Consider the following 20864-nt stretch of genomic DNA (forward strand, 5'->3'; position numbering starts at 1 on the left):
ACAACTATAAAGTAGCAGAAAAAAAAATTACAAACAAACTGTGTTATTCTGTTTGTCTTGTTTTGAGCATCTTTAAAACCAGTACAATTTTGTTACTCCGTTTGGAAAGTGCTGAGATGTCAGATTCATTATATAGATACCTAAAGTAATTAGACTTCACACAATTTAGAGCTTGTACCCTTGTCTGGGCGATTGTCCATCTTTTTGAAATTTGAATTCTTTTAGGTGAAATAAATTTTGATAGTGTCCCATTGGCTGAAAAAAGTTTATTAAATGCTGTCAAATTTGAAATTAGCTCACAAATACTTTAAAATATATTCCTATATATATATATAAAACATATACTTGAACATCAGAAAGCTTTTTATAATCTATAAGTTACAGATGTATATTTATGTTAAATTCCTTTCACAATATGATTCACTTATGAAATATTTTTGGAATTCCTTTAGATTGAGTGCTGTAAAAGGTTCCTTAACACAACAATGTGGATTTAAAGATTTAAACTGTTATAGTTTTTTTTCGGATTTATCACGCATTGATACAAGTATTTTATATATTTATGTTTTATCTAAAAGACAAACATATATACCACCCATAAAGATCAGATAACCTATTTTCTATAGTGCCCTAATTCACAAATCCACACAAAGTCATGTAAATTTGACAAGAACTATATATATATTGTATGAAAATTACACAAAAAGTTGTGTTAGTAATTGGATACTATGTCTTAAACTTTTCACAGGAATACTAATTACGTAAACCGATGTGTTCGATCCGGGGTATTTTTTTTTAGAGTTTTTAAGTTTTAAAGTCGATTTCACGATTTCGTTGATTTTAAAATTTTTAAATCTATGGAATCATGTATTATAAAAATGGATGGAACATCATTTAAGTAAATTATTTAATCTCTGTTGGTGTTCGAATTCGATAAAGTTTAACAAAAGTCTTATTTATACCCTGAAAGGTTAAAGAATACAGGAAAAAATTGACCATCGCTCACACAGTTCAACATTAGATTGAAGTAAATGATAACAGAGATTCCTTATTGAAGCCGTTGTAAACTTCTTAAAAGTATCAAATGTCTCCAATTTAAATGTCAAATGTACACAAACCTGTTTGTAGAGTATTCAACAAAATACTTAAAGTCTACAATGAGTATATATAATAATTTAAAATTACATTTCATTGCGCTTTTCTTTTTAACTAATTCACCGACAAGATGTTGATTTAGGGTCAAGTCGGTTTAGTGGTTTCAGTAAATAAAAAGAGTACAAATAAAGTCTGATTTACAACTCATGATTTACAAAGTTCAACTTACAACTAAAGAAGGAAGTCGTAAATCATAGGGCTGCTTGTTCTTTATAGAAAAATATTTAAAAATCAGTTTGATAAATAATTATTTCGTTGTAAAGACGCCCTTATATCGACAACAAAAATTTAAATCTGATTACGAAAAAGCGCAGTTACCGTGAAATAGTTTTGTGAAAGGAAACGTCCTCAAATAAGAAATATTTGTAGATGAAATAATAAACATATAGAAAACGTTAAAGTATTTCGGAGGATTTACATATATTTAACGATACTATCCATCCTAAACGATAGATATATAAGTACCGTTTCATAAATAAGGTAAGACTATTTATCGTTTATTTTATATGCAAAAAAACTTTTGTTTTACCTCCATAAAGAAAAGAGAACTTATAAAGATAAAGAGTTAAATTCCCATTTTGGTGGTATTTATCCTACAAGAAATTAAAAACGTTTTTAATATTTAATATACATGTATTCTGAAATAATGGTAACGACTATAGTTTGTTTTTTTCAATCGGACTAGTTCTACTCGTATATCACACATGTAAAAAATATAATAAAGTTCGCATTGACAGTCTTCGATTGAATTCTACTCTAGTAGGTGTTGATACAAAACGAAGCAAGGAACATTATGTTAAAACTCTGACATTTTTTTAACAGAAAAGTTTAGTTTGTTATCGCAATAGAACGCAGTCAAACGCACCTTGAGCCTTCCTTCCAATGAGTTCTCTGTTCAAGTTAGTGGCTTGTATTTTGCTATAGAAACTTTACTCGTCTTAATTTGTGATCATTGGTTATCTATTCGTGGTGCAGTTTGTTTTATCCAATATTAATGTTTTCAACCGGTTTTTTTTATTTATCAGAACACAGACTCAAAGGAGTTTAGTCACAATAAGACAATCTATAAGCATTGTCTACAAAGCCCCGTGTTGAATTAAAAAATCGTATACAGGTAAAAGAAAAGACTTTGTGATATTGATTTTCTTATTGGTATAAGTAAAGTGGGATGAGGTGCGATTGTTCACTTATTTGTATGAGTAAGATGGGATGAGGTGCGATTGTCCACTTATTGGTATGAGTAAGATGGGATGAGGTGCGATTGTTCACTTATTGGTATGAGTAAGATGGGATGAGACCAAACACGTCAATGCATGATAATATCGTTCATCACTTTTAGATAAAAACATCTATTAATAATGTATTGTTTACAATGTGGATCAGTGCACAATCTGTAAACATTCTTTAGTTCTAGATATATATCCAGTCTGTGTTATATGTGTTTGTTATAGTTACAAATTATTAACCATATACAGACCGTAAGCTTTCTGATTGATGTCTTTGGTGGGATAAAAATATAAATTTTTGTCGTGGATTTGAATTGGCTATTATTTTTTTTTAGCTTTGAATTGGTTATTAACCACCTGTGCCATTTCTTTACGATCTATTAAGATTACATGCATATCTTGAACCTCGGACTAGATCTGTTTATACATGCCACTTCAAACGAAATTCAAAATGCATTGAAGTTGCTCAGTATGCATTTCATAAGAATTTGATGTGCGTATTATAATCCTAAGCTGTCATGTAGGTGTAAATTCATAACTTTAAGTTCGTTTAGATAAGTTTTACTTCTTGCAAAACAAGTTTTTTTATTACTGTCAATATACAATTTTATATTTAAATCCTCTGAAAGAAAAAGATAGTTTCGTATGATTTTTTTTTAAAAGTGAGTAAAAAGAATTAAGTCTAGCTTTTTTTTGAATATTTATAAATCATAAGAAATATTGATTTAAGAGGATGATTTGATTTAGCATACCAAAAAAGTTGTTAACTTACCATAATATACTAGGTGCGATAATATGACATTAAATGACTAATTGTTAAATCCTCGAACGAAATAACATTGTTTAATAATTTCATGAATATATGGGTCAGTCACAGTATAGACATTACATGTTCAATAAAACAAGACTTCTTGTGAATACCGTTATTTTTAAACGACTTTAAGAGGTTATAACAATATTGTTGGACGTTAAGCAATATATGTTCTGGTCATGTTGGTCCTGGATTACCCTTCCATTTCTTGATATTGTTCGTGAAGTTTATCAAGCCCTATCTTACAATCAATCTTTGACTAAATTTGATAGAACCCTGTTTAATCTTTACGAAAAATTGTTTGTTTGATTTTCTTCCATCAGCAAAGCCCTTGAAAAAAATTGGTACTTGTGAGACAGTAAAGTTAACGTTAGTTTGAAAGTATGCACTTTTTAATATGAAAACTCATTGTATTTATCAATGAGATAGTTGGATACCGAAGACAGCACAAACAGTATTTCAAGGATTTTGTGACTATGTGTGCAAATGTCAAGAAAGATCAGATCTCTTCATCGTGTGACCTCAAATAAGCGAGAGAGCCATTGAATGAATTATTATTTTATTCTTGAAGGTTTTTGTTTGTTATTATGTGGGATTTATATCTGTAAGGGTCAGTTAATTCATTAAGTAAGAAATGTCTGCTACTTCTGTTATGAATGGGTTTTGGTTCAAAACTTGAGAATAAATAACTATTTATTTTACATTGTTTTGTTAGGATTTAACAGTGCTTTGATGTATCTGTTTATGTTTATATTTTGATATTATAGTTCCAAGTTATTTATAAGGAAACTGTTGTGTCTGGACACATAAGTATATCCATGAAAAGGTAGGCATACATGTATATGTTTATGATATACGTAAGACTGGAAACAATACCACAGTAGGGTTGGGTTGAATTGATCTTTATAAGTAAATACGTTTCATTTGGAATCTGTTGGATAGTTATCTCATTGGCAATCATACCAAATCTTCTATCTTATAATGATGCAGATTGTGATTATACGTATAGCAGTGAAACATTGATGTTATTATAATGGCACGCCGGGTTCCACTAGCGGAGCAGTTACCACTGACACTTCTTGAGCACCGGAGTTCACACCGTAGGGTGTTCTGTAATTGATCTCTTCGTCGTTTTTCTTTTTAGCCATGATGTTGTCTGCTTTTATTCAATTTATTGTTATTTGACGGTCCCATTTGTATCTTCTCCCTCATATGCTAAGTCCACATAAATATATGTATATCAAAATCAATCTATGACGTAAAATGATATAAATTAAAGGGTAAGAATTATAACAGTTTTTCTAAAAAAAATACATTACATAAAGTGAAAGACTTTAATAAAGGTAAACATTAAATGTTTGTTAAATAACCAAATATAGTACTTTATAAAAAGAAATATCAATGTATATTAAGTACGTTTTTTTAAATGTACCAAGTTGTCACATAACTCAAAATAAAATGATATTAGATTATAAAATTATTTGATTAGTGGAGTATAATAGAAGGTCCTCCTGTTCCGTTATATCTGCCAAACTTCAATAAATTACTGTACACTGTATTTTAACATCAACAAACGCGTTTGTTTGTTTTAAATGAAGAGTGATTGATAATTAAATTATATTTACTAATTTTAAAAGGCCGGTTGTCACTATCAAAGTTATCTTGGTAAAAGTTTCTTTGACCAGTTAAACTTGGTCTAAGTCATAGGTTGTCACTATCAAGGTTTTTCATCAAAAACTTGGTCAAAGACATTACTGCACTGTGATTGGCTAATTCCCGTCCAAGTCCATCCAAGTTTCAAAAAAAAAAGAAGAGATTGTATTCCATCCGAGTGCGTGAAAATTTTTGATTAAAGTTTTCTTTGATGGTTGTCACTATAAAAAAATCCTTCAAAGACTTTGACTAAGAAAACTTGTTTAAGAAAACTTTGATAGTGACAACAGGCCTTAAGACTCTCCAAATTACACAAGGAATCATGTAAATGTCGTTATTAACTGCATCAAGTAAATGTTCAAGTACAGATATTTCGGTTATTCTGACTAGTGTCCTTTCAATCGTCAATAAACTCTCTGTCAAATATTGTGACAAGGTTAATATCATGGTTGTGTTACAATGTAATAGCGGAATTTACTTCCTGGATTGTAAAAAAACGTACATTTGAAGGTCAGTTTGTCTTCTTTGTCAGTTACAATTTCTATACTCTTTGTAGTCAACAATTATTATTTAATCAAATATAATTTTACTTTTATAATAAAATCATATTAATCAAATCTGGATGTACATATGCATCTGTTTTAGTCGTTACCGTTTTAAAAGAAACGCAATACAGTCAATAGTTTTAATTTGCTTGATAATATTTGTTCGTTTTGCATATTAAATAGAAAGTCACGCGATTTATATTCGAATGCTGACTACCCGTTTCCTTATAATTGCAGATATACTTTTTCTATTTCTGTTATGGCTATATTTTATAAAAACTCAATTCGGAACACCACTTGATAGATATTTTGTTTTAATATTATACATGTACCTGTATATATTATTAAGACACATGTATATTGACCTTTAAATGTCTTTTGGTTTTTGTGTCGTTGGGTTGCTGTATCATTGACGCCTTTTATTCATATACTTTGTACATCAAAATAGCTTTATTGATGTTTGTACCGAAACAAATATAGTTGTTCTATTTAGTCCTGTTTTGGTTCTGAGGGTCTTCAATATTTTATGTATTTTGTTTGCGGAACTTGATTGCGGGAAACGACGGGTTCAACATGGAGAGCTAGATCTGCCTTCCCTTCTGGAGCACCTGCGATCACCACCGGGTTTTTGGTAGGGTTCCTGTTGCTCAGTCTTTAGTTTTCTATGTTTCGGTTTGCATAGTTTACTGTTGTTTGTTGTTGGTTCTTTTTCTTCTTTTGCCATGGGGTTGTCAGTTTAGTTTCGATTTGTGAGTTTGAATGTCCCTTTGGAATCTTTTGCTTCTCTTTTGTGGCATTCCAGGATTATATATCGACATCGTTCTAATGTTTTTAGATAACAAATGACGACTGGGTATTAAAGACGTGTCTTTTTATCCCATGCAGCAGATGTTGTTTTGTATCAACATCTACCAATATACTTTAAACAGCATTTATAAAAATAGATGATCGTTCATTTTGATTAACAAAATGAAAGGAAGATCATTGTTGGATCATGTCTTTAAATCTTTTTAAAAAATATGAAAAAAAACATTGGTGAATAAGACTAAAAAGGCAAGGCGAAATGAAAAGAAAAAAAGCCATACGCAAAACTTTAACACAATGTATCAGTTCTATAAAGTACTTTTTTCTTCAATTTCTCGATCAGGGAGTTCAGGAAGAGGACCTCCATTAGGATACTGGTGTAAAGATGGAACGTACGATACTGAAGTGACGTCATATAGCAACGCCATCTATGTTGAATTAGAAACATATTCAAATGGGGTAGCAGGGTTAATATTTGTGATGTCATTTTGGGAGTCTTCCGTTAGTAAGTATTAAAATATTGATACTAGACAAAACCTAGTTTATAGAATCAGTAACTTAGTCGGAACCAGTATTCAAGCGGTACAGTGAAATCAGGTTTTTTGTATTGTTTCTCTATCACGTATGCACTTGCCTGTCCCAAAGAAAAAAAATCGTCGTTGACCGTCTTATACATTATCTTATTTTTCTTATTTGGTATTCATCTTTGACAATTTTTGTCTAATTTATTCAAAATTTTCAACTTAATTTAATGCTTGACAAATTGTAAAGATGATGATGATGATGAGGATGAATGGCTGTTCAGTAACGTCAAGCGGCAAATTAAATGCATATTCAGGACGAGAACATGTTAATGTGATATAAATATTAATCCCTGCTTTGTACTAAACCGATACGCTGAGTGAGTTAGAAGCGTTTTCCTAAAAACAAATATTCGACACATTTTACTGCACATACACACCTATAACAAAAATAAAATTCGTATGTCATAGTTGAGAAATTAAAGGATGGGCACTGACATGCTCTGGAATATAACTAGTGATAGATTAAAGAGTTTAAAGCTTACAACAAGACGGACGTTATCGTCGCCGGTTTGAGTGTTACCTTTTATCGATGCTGATTGATTGATATTTACTTTACACCAAATGGCAAATATTTCTTAGATGTTAAAAAAAAAGGGGGATTTAAAAAAAGGAAACCAATAAGTTAATCTCTCCTGAGTGGTTTGTCTGACTGGGACTGTCAATAGAAAAAGAGGAGATATTATTAATTCCCTTTTTTCACAATGACTTTGAATGTATATAATATATACAGTATTATTATAAGGAATTTATCAAGTTACATCTTTCATAGTCTCACATACAAAAGTCTATCAGCTGTAGGTCATAATTGAGTTGAATTTTGTCTGAAATATCTGCTGTACACCTTAAAATGCTTTACATTTTAGGAAAAAGTGCAATTTTCGCTAACAAATGGTCCCATAAATTATGTTTTCAGTAAAAATAACTTTTCCGACAAATATTTTACAATAAAACGTCACAATAATGTCATATGAAAGAACAACAAATTACGGTAAAGTCAAAATGCGTGAAATTGTAAATTTATCATCAGCATTTACTTCTTTTTATGACGTGTTTGGTATCAAAAGTCATTATTTCTTATAATCGATTAAGTACAAAGTGTTTATTAAGCAATAAGTGCATTACGAGTTTGGAACTTTTTCGCTAATTTTATTAGAGACATTTGTTAGTCGTGTTAGTGTTACTATGACAAGTTTCTTGCCTAAGATTAAGATTAAGTCGTGATTATACCTTTTGACAACTGTAGTAATCAATTACGTAGCAAATACATGTATTGCCAATTAACACATCTTTAATTAATTAATCGGCTTTCGATACCGATTTCGTAATAGTAATTAAAATAAAATTTGTTTCTTTGCCCCTTTTTCTGTTTTCATTGGTCACACCACTTCTAGGTTCATATGTTTCAAAAAAGTTAATTTCGCCAAAAAAAAAAAAAAAGGTTGAAATTTACGAGTAAGGACGGGTTATGTGTGTTGCCATCAATACTGTTCTGTAAATACGTGTTGTGCACTGACTGTATATATGTTTGATATTTGCACTGGACATTAAGCAACCAACAATCAACTATATATATTTGATGGAAATATAAACTATGCGAACGTTCATTTATTCATCTCCCGGTATGGACCCTTTATCGTCTGAAATTGAACAAGGTTTGTTGGAACATATAACACTGCTATTTACTGGTATCTAATGATTGACTAGAGTAACCAAAAAGCGTAACAAAATTAATGATTAAAACAACCAATAGTTTTTAATCACACAAATCAACCACACTTTTTTTTTATCAGTGTCACTTAAGATGAGATTAAAAAATACCCAAAACTTATAAAAGTGTTTATGGCGAAATAGATCAACTTTGTTTTTATTATAACGTCGTAGACTAATTTGATCATCCTATATCATCCTTTTTTAATAAACTATGAAAATAACATATTGTTGAAATGACATGGGAACTTTCCTATTTTTGTAAATATATTGGACAAGTAATACATGTAGTTCTTAACGCGGTACCACATCTCTTTTGTTACATTCGGACTTCTCCAAGAATACCCATTAACGACTGGACGTAACTACGTGTCCGGCATCGCTAAAACTCTGGACCATCCCGATATTTTCAGCACAGGTTTAACTTCAGAACGAGAGAATTTCCAATGACCATATGTCTATACCCCAATTATGTAGTTTATAGTGATATCTGCGGCATAATGTACTGATAAAACAAATTCTAAAACTATTAACCTAGATATTTCATAATCATAATGTCAGTATTATTCTGTACATCAAAAGAGCGGAAGAAAAACAATACTTATTGTCAAATTCAACAATCGCCATAATTCATTTTATATAGTACCTTTTAATGATTTTCATACATAAATTAGATTTATGAATTTTTCATAATAAGATTGTAAGAGATTATTGCATAATTTTCTAGTACAATGACGGATATTGTCACAATTCATAAGTGATATTTAATGACATAATTGTTAAACTTCGCACCATAACAATTATTAACACTTACGGTACATAGGACGGAACAATATGTCTTCGTGGGACGATTGTCATATTATTTCTAAACTTTAACGCCCCATATTAGCAGTGGTATGAAATATTCAAAAAAAAAAGATAATGGAACATCGGACAATAAATCTGGAGCACATAAATAGCAGGAAAATATCATTAATGTCAAATTCAACGCGATATCCATCAATTTTTTTTTCAAATTCGTTTTGGTTAAGAACGCCAATATCCATCATTTTTATAACTCTTGCATTGTTGCAACTTTCTGGAAAAAGACACATAATTGAGTATGAATACAGATTGACGTGGGAATATTTTGCTTTTGTTTTAAAAAATACCACGTTACTTTCTTTCTGATTGTTGATGTATACAAAAAATGTTGTTTCTTCGGAACAAAACCTTATAGATTAAATCCATCACTTTGAATAGTCAACCAAAAAATATTCAATATGCACCGAAACTAAGAACTTTACAAAATAGCAATGGCACGGAGTTTGGTTATTTTTTTGTATTAATATTTATGGAGGGCTAATTTCAGCATAAAAAGAAGTTCAATATCGAAGTCAATGCCATATGTTAGTATTATAAAACAGGCATGTTTCAGATATAGTTTAGTAGATGATTTTAGGGAACCGTTGGTGTCATGTTGTAAGGCAAAATATCTGTCCCAAAATACCCTCATTTTCAATGGCAGTCTAAACTTTATCGTCCTTAATTCCGGGTCGACCTACTCTGGTAAACCTAACTACAGGATTTTTTTTTTATTAAATTGGTTTGACTTTTTTGTCTTGAATATACCTGAAATATTTGTCACTGGACATAAAGCAAACAACAATCGACAATTCAATAAAAATTGCACACGTTTTGTATAGCATGTTTCGACTTAAATGTAAAAATGATGTTAAATAGGTTTTGAGCAATTAAAAAGCACAATAGGTTTGATTTATGTTTTTGGTGCAATTAAAAGAAAATAAATCTCTATTACGCAATGCCTCAATTTTATTGTATTTTGATCAGATGCATATACTTTGCGATGTCTCGAGTAATTGTTCCATCGATAACTTTTCCAGGAAAGTTGACCTTCCGATTGTGTAATGTTAAAACAGATGTGCTATTATTTGTCATTACGTTAACGCGGTAGCTTATTTCATTGACATTTTAATAAAGAATGAGGCCTTATCATTGCCAATCCCTGACAATCAAGTAGAATCAAATATAATAAATAGGAGAAATAAAGGACTATATACGCAACGATTACATATGCTTTCAAAAACAATATTATTTTATATTTGCCTTGTGATTACGTCGATATGTGTTTGGTGAATGGCGATTTGTTGTTTTTGAAGGCTTCAATTGGTTGGTTTCCATGCAAGCTCTCATTAATTTGACTTATTTTTTTAACACTTAAGTAAGTGAGATCTCTTTAATGAAAGAGGACTACGAACGTTAGTTAAGGTGGGCCAAAATCTGTTCTTAGTACAAATGTTAAAGTTATAATGTCTCAACCTAGACGTAAATGGACGTTTTCTGGTATTATCTGTTGAACCTTTACTTAAAAGTTGATAAGTTGAGTGCAGATAAGTAATATCATCTGTTTTTGATTTGCCTTTTTCCATTACCAATCCGAATTATATAAACAATCTCTATTATGAGAGCATTCAATGAAAACTCATGTCCGAATATTGTTCAAATTTCATGTAAAGAGTTCAAATATTATAAACGTTGAGTTGCTCATATTTGTAATATCATAATAAAAACTGTTTTCGATGATCAATCAAATAGTTTTAACGAAAACCAAAGAGTAAAAACATTACATGTAAATTGAGCTTAAATAAATTCGGCTATTATTATTAGGTATCTTTAAATCATATAGCTACTCCCGTGTATGGGTGTTTATACATCCTTGGCTGTCTTTGTTTTTTGGGTTGGGCGTTCATGATGAAGGTAAATCCAGAGAATTGCTTCGGATGCACGTTTTCATTTCCAAGGGGCAATATATAGACAAAGACCAGAAAGAGACGAACGAACAAATAACAATGACAAAACTAAAGATTGGACAACACCGACCCAGCTGAAATTAAATGTTTTTTTAAAAGATTATCTTCTCAATAATGGCAACCATCGCGTTACTTATGAAAATAAAAAAAATCCCATAATAAGTGATAATGTATGCTACTCAAATGAATTAGCATAAGAAGTGTATATTTTGAAATACAGTTTCGTTGTTTTGTGGGATTATATATGATATTTTAAGTGCACCAGAAGGTTTCAAAGGGTAATTTGGGGGTTCTAGTTTCAGAAAAGTGGGTTTAATGATGTAGAAAATATGATTGTCACAATTGGTTACCAAAACTTATTAATCATATTAATAATATGAGTTGAAATGCATCGTTCGTGTTGGGTATCTGTTTTATCATGTTTATGGCTCATCCCCACTATAAATAGATCGAAGGGAGCTTGTCGTTTGAATATATAGATTTCAGTTTATGTTGTGTATCTCCCCCACTCTATTAACGAAACCTTTTCAATATTGACATTTATTAAAAGATGTTAAAGATGTTATATTTGAAAAAGTACTTAAAAACTGATTCACGCAACGTTTTAATGATAATAGAGGTGGTATTAAAAATTCTCCAGCGTCAGTAGTAATGATTAATGAATTAATAAAGAAAATTATCAAGTTTGTTTAACGTGAAAACGAGCCATTCCAACAATTATATCACGTTCGGATTGTCGTTGCTGGGTAAACAAAACACTATTAAAATGTTTTTGTTTCTTGCATAAATCGAATCGGATAATAGAAAACGTGTCATGCAATATATTTACAAAAAGTATCGCGATTTAATCAGCTGTTTTTTATATAGTGGTATTATTACAAAATTTCCAAATACATATTAAAAGTAAGAACATTTTAAAGTGTGTTAATGAGAAGAACACATGATTCTTCGTCCCGTCATAGATATTTATAGACATCTTTTCTTGAAACTTTATTGTTTAACCAAAAAGTGCTTTACACGTATGTACCGCTGTCGCAGACTTGAATTTGTTATGGTATGGTGTTTTTAATTGTTATCAATACAGTGATATCATACTTTAACTTTGTTTAAACCTGTTTATTTACTTTTGACTTTAATTATTTATCCCTTGTAATTTTTTATTAACTGTGTATTTGCATTCAGGTGTCACAGGTCAAATTTATTCGTTCATTGTGTGTTTATATACGTTTTTTGATTGAGTTAAGCCTTCCAATTGATATTTTATAGTGTGTTTTTCTATGTTGTGATGTTATACTATTGTTTCAGAAAAGGGAGAAGGTTTGGTACCATTAAAACGTTTAATCCCGCTGCAAATGTTTGCACCTGTCCTAAGTCAGGAATCTGATTACAGTAGTTGTCGTCTGTTTATGTGGTTCATACGTGTTTCTCGTTTCTCGTTTTTATATAGATTAGACCGTTGGTTTTTCCGTTTGAATGGTTTTACACTAGTAATTTTTTGGGGCCCTTTATAGCTTGCTGTTCGGTGTGAGCCAATGCTCCGTGTTGAAGGCCGTACCTTGACCTATAATGGTTTACTTTTATAAATTGTAACTTGGATGGAGAGTTGTCTCATAGGCACTCATACCACATCTTCCTATATCTAAATATCGAAATAACACGTGTTCTCTTTCTAACACACAAACGTTAAGGAACGAACAAAGAGCAGTGAAATAATTAAAGTAAGAAGATAGACTATGTGCTGTATTTCCTGTTATAGAAGACTGAACCTTACGTCATGGTTCAATGTCTAAAAAGTACTGAAAGATATGAATTGAAACAGCAATGAATATGCAGTCAAGATTGTTATTATTTTATAATTTCAAATGTATTCATTGACTATACTTGTTTTCAATGTGATTGCTTAGTTTTATTAAATATAGGTACCTTAGTTTCACCTCTGTGAACGTATTTAAAAAGGGACAAAAAGCAAGTTCGTAATTGTATATTTAATTCTTTGAATATAGAAATCAGTCCAATATAACCCGAATAATTCAGTTCGTTTCCGTGATCGACTCTCCCACTCGCGAGTAACGTAGCCATCGTAGAGCAGCGGAAAGTAACAACTGAATTATTCGGGTTAAGTCCAATATTCAATATTGAAATTTACTTGTACTTTCAACACCCTTTACAAATTTGAAAACACAACATGACTTGAAGCATATCGCGCAAACATCGGCAGTACAAGAAGGGTTTCACATTAATGCTACATATATTAACATAAAATTATTCCTTTAAATGTTCGATTTTATAAGAAATATAGTAACTCGCAATTAGAAAGAATGAAATATTAACTGACCATTTAATTTTATATGATTCTACATATTGTGTAACGTCACGGTAAAACGGTAAAAGACTGGAGGTCGACTCATTTCTGTGATATAACAACTCCCATGTGGCTGATATGTATATAAGCTCGATTTATTTTACATGTATATTTATGTGACAAAATGGCTTTGTCTGTCTTGATGTTATGTTCTTTGATTGTCCCCCTAGTATCTTTTTGGGTTTTGCTCATTGTCGTAGTCCGTACGATGACTTATTATATAGTTGTTAACTTCTATGTCATTTGTTCTCTGATGGAGAGTTGTCTCATTGGCAATTATACCCCATCTTCTTATTTTTATATGATATATACTGGGCTTAACAGCAGAATACCTACTTACGAATTACGCAATAATTTGTGTTCTTCTATAGACTTTTCACACTTACTTTTTTTAGCAGCCTTTAAAATCATATTTGGACAATATAGTTTTTACATACTAGTAAAGCATTCAATCATCCATTATGTCAGTAAGTCTGAAAGCCTGATGAATATTGTTCAAAGAAAAAGATTTAAATCATAAATGAACACTTTAGAGGCTCTTGAATGCATGAAAAGAATGCATTTCATTGCACAAAACATGTTTTATACTTCTTTCAATAAAACAATTTCTAACAATTTAATCGAATCATTAAAGTTTCATGGAATCGATATTCACTTAGAACATATAAAACCACTGGTGTTCAATTTGAATATCATTCATTAGCCATTTACAAAATGAAGTGTATTGTTTGCTTATAGATTTTGCTAAGGTGATAGAGAATAAAAATCAGTATATAAACAAAAAAATCGTGACGTCATCAATCGTTTTGCAGTAAAAATGTTCATAGATATCGTTGTTGCATTTTATTCCTTGGAAAGTATTTCTATGTTGTTTATCAAATCCTGTTGATGATAAGTCTGTATTTCACATATATACCAGGAAAAAAGTGTTTTCATAGTAGTAACGGCGCCAGTTTCCACAGATGGAATCTTTAGTTCTACTGACACGAATAAAGCAGTCTTTGCAGACGTAACTACTGCTGGAGAGCTGGAAGTAAATGGTTCAACTGACATCGAAACATATTTTTACAACAAAAAACTTTTGCACGATATTTTGGAAGACAATGTTGAATCGGAATATGATAAAGTGACCGATACCATTATTACCTCCGAATCTGAAATTTCAGACTTCGAATTAACATCTGAATTTTCGGACTACGAATTAACAACTGAAAATATTTATTCTGTTATTTCAGGTTCAAGTGTTCAGTATGGGCCAATAGAATATGGAATAGCTAATTACGTTTTACTAGCCTTCAGTGTTCTCATAGGATCTCTGCTTCTCGGTGCTGTTGTATTCCTTATCTATAGAGAATATAAGAAACATCAGGCCGAAAAAGAAATGAAATTCAGAGAAAAACTTCTAATGAGACGAACAGGAATAAGTGGTCGTAGTGGTGGAATAATAAATGACGATTTTCGCCATGACAGCGTAAGTGACAAAAACACGTCATTTATATTTTTGTCTCCGACGCCGACGTCAGAAATTAGCTTGTGAATATTCAAGGATGAAGGACACTTAACGTAGAACACATTTGTATGTATGTATATATGTATTATTTGAATTTAAATGCTAACATAATTTCATTCATGATTGTAATGTGAAAATAAAATACCATTATTTCCAGAAGAACTTCTGTATTAAGAGTTGAATAACCACTATTAGAGATGCTTGTTCACATAAAGCCCGGCCCAAACCATTTGTGAATCATTCTGAGCATGCATAAAATATTTGCCACTGGACGTTAAGCAACCTACAATCAATCAACCAACCAATTTGTTAAGGATGTAGTCAGGTGAAATTAAAAAAATCTGGATTTAAAATTGATACCATAAACCAGAAGAGCATAAGTTAAGCAGAAAAATAAGCTAAAATATTGTTAGGTTACGGAACCCCCTTTCGAGATATTTATTTATTTAAGGAATGACTGTAATATTTCTTCTGTCTATTCGAAATAACATAAAAAATGTGGTGCACACTGAATAACCCGCGTAGAGGGTTATTTAAAAGTGTGCACCATATTTTTTATGTTATTTCGAATAGACAGAAAAAATATTACAGTCATTCCGTATAATTTAATTCTAAAAAGGAGTAAATCGTTATGAAAACGTTGATGACGTCACGGTCAAATGACAAAATTGTGTCTATGAGCTGATAGACAAAACACTTTCAGCCAATCAGAAGACGTGTTACATCCAAAATTAAATTATATAAAAATGGATGGAAAAGGCGGATTCGGATTTTTACTTTATATTTAGCATTGGCATTATTTGGGTCTCAAATCGTAAGAAAAGAAATCTAGAATCTGCTTAAATTTTGGTAAATGACCTTTTATTAGCTATTGAAGTCTTATATGAAAAAGTGGGTGATATGGGGCAAAATATTTTGCCCTGTATCGTAGGAAAAAACCCAAGGAGTCCGAACATCTGAAAAAACATTCCTAAACCTGACATGACTACATCCTTAAAACTCAAACTAAGCAAGTGATACAGTTCTTACACTCATGGGGTCTCTGAAGTGTTGTTTGAACCAGTTTGAAGCTGTTTTACTTTCAGACTGCATGATAAAGCATCATCCCTCCTCTGTCCATTAATTATAGACAACATGAATGAATACAGTCATATTTGTATATAAAATTTCATTTTTTTTATGTTACATGTTACCCTGATGGTAATTCTGGACTTAGTCACAGAGGACGACTTGAAGTCCTCACTACAGTAGTAAATTCTGTATAAATAAGTCAATATTAATAACCAATATTCTTTCTTGTCTGTCATTACTTTCGCTTTGCGGAAATTTTCAAATCCGGTTTTTTTCGAGGGTTTGTATGTGTTTAGCAGATAACCGATATGGTTTTACCTTTGTACACATGTTCCATCAGTAATATTGGACTAGCTTCCTTTGTCTGGTTAATGTTCTTTTGTGCATGCCTTCTCGTTGCTTAAATAAACAAAAGTGGTAGATCTTTGGTAGTTTCTGTGATTCAGTTTGAGGTGATTTCTGATAGTTTGACGTATTGTACAGACATATGTCTGACTACATTAATCTAGATGTCTTTTTGATATATTTGTCTTTGGGTTGCGATTTTTATACGTATATCCACATCCCATGTTAATCAAATTTAATTTCCTTTGTCTTAAAATTCAAATAAACAAAAATGCTAAAAATTGTATCGGTGTGACTATGAAAGAAAATGAAAATCAGAGGACACATGCTTGATTAATTGATTAAATGTTGGTGTTAAACTTCACTTCCAGCACTATTGATTATATCGTGGAGGTCAGTTTTATTGGTGTAGGAAGCTGGATTGCCCGGAGAGAACCACTGACCATCGACAGGAAAGCTGACAATCCTAGTCAATTAAGATTGGAGTCAAACGCATCTGCCACGTGTGGGGTTCGAACTCACATCCTCAGTGTTTACTAGTGATACAGTAAGTTAACTACTTAGACCACTCGGCACACGGTATTAGGGAGTATTTAGAGGTTATACTCGATGGATCGGAGTCAGAATAATGTGTTCTGGTAGGATGGCATGTCTGGCTGTAGAGGTAGCACGGTAGTATTTGCATTCCAGAATTTAGGTTGCTCTTTTGTGTACCACTTAAGTCAATGTATCTGAACATTACGATTGGACAAAAAATACAGTATCAACTGGACATACTTTCCCAAACTGAGGGATGAATCAGGTGTAGAAAAATATGAAATAATTTTACAAACAGATGAAAATGAATTTTTGAGAATTTAAAAAAATTGTGTATTAACTGCATGATAAAAGACCTAAGAGCACTAGTGGCCTTAGGTTCTTAAAGATAGCAAAAAAAGTAAACGGCCATGATACATATTCAAATTCATTTCTGAATAGTAAAATGAAAGTACTTCAGTTAACTGTGAATGTAGAATTTTTGGCAGTCTTAGAAAGTGGTGAAAATTCTAAATAAGGCTATCATTATCCCTTACGGGCCAGGAAATACTACCGTGCCACCTAGACTGTTAACTTGTGATATCGCACATAAAATCTAATTCAACTTGTAGGTCTACTACAATACAGGGAATATATGCATTTCATTAACATGTTAATATTCTGAATATGCAAGTTATATTTGCAGCTGAGACGTTAAAAATCAATCAATCAATCAATTAATCAATCAATCAAACAATCAATCATACAATCAATCAATCAAGCAAGCAATCGATCAATTATAATTGTCTTTTACACTTACCAATTAACACAAAAGTAAACTTATGAATGAACAGCATAGATAACTAAAGATTTCGGAAGGATAAGAATTGCCTGCAGCGTAAGTAACACGTGTCATCAACTAATCAAACCCAATATGTCAGAAAAAATATAGTTCGATTGGCCATTGTACGAAAAGACGAATTCAAAGAATAAAATTGAAAATAGTATCTGTTATTTACAAAAATTATATACAGAAAGAAACACAACTGAATATGACTGTTATGAGTTAACTTATGAAAAATGTAAAAATAAATGACTAGTTAGAATAGGAGTGACCACACAAAAATAGTTTTAACACTGCGAGTATTACAACAATAAAGGGTTAGTTTGGTTCCTTATTTACAATAGGTGCAGTATCATCTTCAATTTTAGAAGATTCATATATAAAGTTATCATTTTCACCAACAAAAGTTGTCTCATCTTTTTCAAATTTTGCTTTTTTAATTTTTTCGCCCGCTGCGTTAGGTATGCTTCCATTTTGTTCCGCATCATCTTTTTTTCTTTTTTCTTTATCGTTGTCAAAACTCGAATTTACAATCGGTTCAGTGTCATTTTCTATTTTTGTTGACTCATCTATAAATTGATGTTCATCTTCAGCAACTAAAGTTGTCCCGTCTTTTTCAACTTTCATTTCATTTATATGTTCTTTGTGGTGGTCATCTACATTAGGTAGGATTCCATTTTGTTTTGTATGATCATTAGTTATCTCCCCCTTATCCTGATTAAAACCCCCGTCTTGTGACATAGTATCAGGTTCATCTTGACTTGCAGTGTTTTCAAGTTGTTCAAATATATCACGAATTCGTGTGGGTTCCGGTGTTGTCATACCATTTTCGCTATACATTGGTAAACTTATGTTATCTGGATCACCTTGATTAATAGGACGTTGCGGACCAATTGTTTCTGTGTCTGATTCTAAATCCATTTCGTATTGGAACCGTTGCTGAATAGCATGTGCAATATCTTCTTCCGGTAATCCAGGAGCTATCGTACCACCAAGAGTTGTCCCTCCGTCGCAATCAGGTATCGGCGAAGGGCCAAATCGAAATACGGCGATTTCACTTAACGTAGGATATGGTGAATACGGCGAAACAGCACCACAGCGACTCATTGAAGACCCCACTCGATCAAAATGGTCTATAGGTGGCGCTTTTACTGTCAGTGAGTCTGGTCTGACTTTTTTCATCTGTTTCTTCTTTTTCCAACAATAAAATACGATGGAAAAAACTCCAATCAAAAGTAAAATGACAACACAAATAGAAACAACTGTAGCAGCACTGAATATGTTTTCTGGAGTTATAACAGCTGAAATAGAATTTAATAAAACATAAAAAAGAGGCGAAATATACCAAAGGGATATTTAAACTCTTAAGTCCAGGTGTTCCAATAATAAGTTCACACGGGAAATTAAACACTCTAACATAGTCTAGTATTTATTAATTGTAAATGGTATACAAATGTAATTTGACACTTGCACAAGATATATAACAAGAGTGTTCCAATTTTCCCATTGTGAACCTGTTTTTTTCTCAGTAATTGAATACCCTCTGCACTTAAAATTCAAATTGATACGTTACTCTTGTGTATGTCACACAGTCTTTATAAAGAGAGATATGCTTTTAGTGCTAAATCTACTCCAAAAGCAGTATGAGGAAGAACGAATACATAAAACCATGAATTGGTTGTCCTAGACGGTGAGTTTTTGTCTTAAATTGTCCACAGTCTTAAGATTTTACCGATTGTGTCTTTTTATCACTGTAATACTTTGTTAGCGTCTGAATTCGCATGTTGGATGATTCATGCATAAACAAATGTGCTTCTCTGTCGACGCATCCAGCCTTATTCGGATTCCCCTAATTGTTTTTAATTTGATTTGTATTTCAAAAGTTGTTTAGCAGATTTGAACATCGGAAGCTACTGTTGCACATTATTTACAAAGCACGGCCATGATAAACAATTGAATTAATAGATACAAAAAATATAAAATTATACAATAAATAAATGATAATATCTTTTTAATTGTAAAAAGCAAATGAAAAATGAACACACCTTGGCAACATAACAAGTTTTATTTATACAAATTAATAGTTTAATAACTTTACTTTAGATTGTTTTATTGATTGTATCTTTCATATATAAAAAAAGTATATCGATTCAGAAGGACAACACACCTTACGGTGGTACCAAACACCTTGACTAAAATTAATTTGGCTCGTTTAATTTTCATAAAATTTTGACAAAATATTCACTTTGACCCTTTGACATAAATACAAAAATTTAAAAAAAATTGAACCACACACTTTATCGGAAATATTTCATTGGATATATAGCAGTTTGACAAACACTAATTTTTATCATTGAGAAGCTTAATATTCCCTTAAAAATAAAACGTGATTAAAACGTTCAGCTGATTTTTACAGCGTTATTTCCCTGTCGTGTTATGTACCACCTTAATTAGCAAATTAAATCAATAAATCAATCTCTAATTGGTTTCTATAAATTAGAATAGCTAGTTTAAAACTTATAATTATTCAAACTAAGTCTTATACGGGTTTTAATGTTTTAGCCAGTTGGTTTTTGCATATAAACCCGAGTTATTTCAGATACACATGTCGCACCCTATGAAATTGGTTTACGAATATACTTTATTACAAAAAGCCAGAAGTCAGTTAAAATGGGAACGACCTGGCTTAGGAAAGAAACATCCATCACTGAACTCGGTATTCGATTGCACTTGTATAATTCAAAGGATCTGAAAATAAATATACTTACGACACGTTGCTGAAAAAGATAAAATACGTTGAATATAATATTATCAATCGTGAGTAGTTTCAACTACTTCCATATACATATATTGCACAATAAAAGTAATACCTGACGAAGTTTGACTATCAGAATTTATATGAATTATCACATATCATTTAT

General features: G+C 31.4%; 1 protein-coding gene across 2 annotated transcripts in view; it reads left to right on the plus strand.

The window, feature by feature from the left end:
- The window catches only part of LOC127714590 (uncharacterized), a 45540-nt gene extending 30211 nt beyond the window's left edge, over positions 1-15329 (plus strand). For both annotated transcript variants that reach the window (XM_052220665.1, XM_052220664.1), the window contains 2 exons: positions 6538-6699; positions 14893-15329. In XM_052220665.1, coding sequence (XP_052076625.1) covers positions 6538-6699; positions 14893-15194 — 464 coding nt within the window. In that variant the 3' untranslated portion in view covers positions 15195-15329. The remainder of the gene's footprint in view (positions 1-6537; positions 6700-14892) is intronic.
- Positions 15330-20864: the final 5535 nt, after the last annotated feature.

Source organism: Mytilus californianus, unplaced genomic scaffold (genome assembly GCF_021869535.1).
Source record: "Mytilus californianus isolate M0D057914Y unplaced genomic scaffold, xbMytCali1.0.p SCAF_9, whole genome shotgun sequence".
Classification (NCBI taxonomy): domain Eukaryota; kingdom Metazoa; phylum Mollusca; class Bivalvia; order Mytilida; family Mytilidae; genus Mytilus; species Mytilus californianus.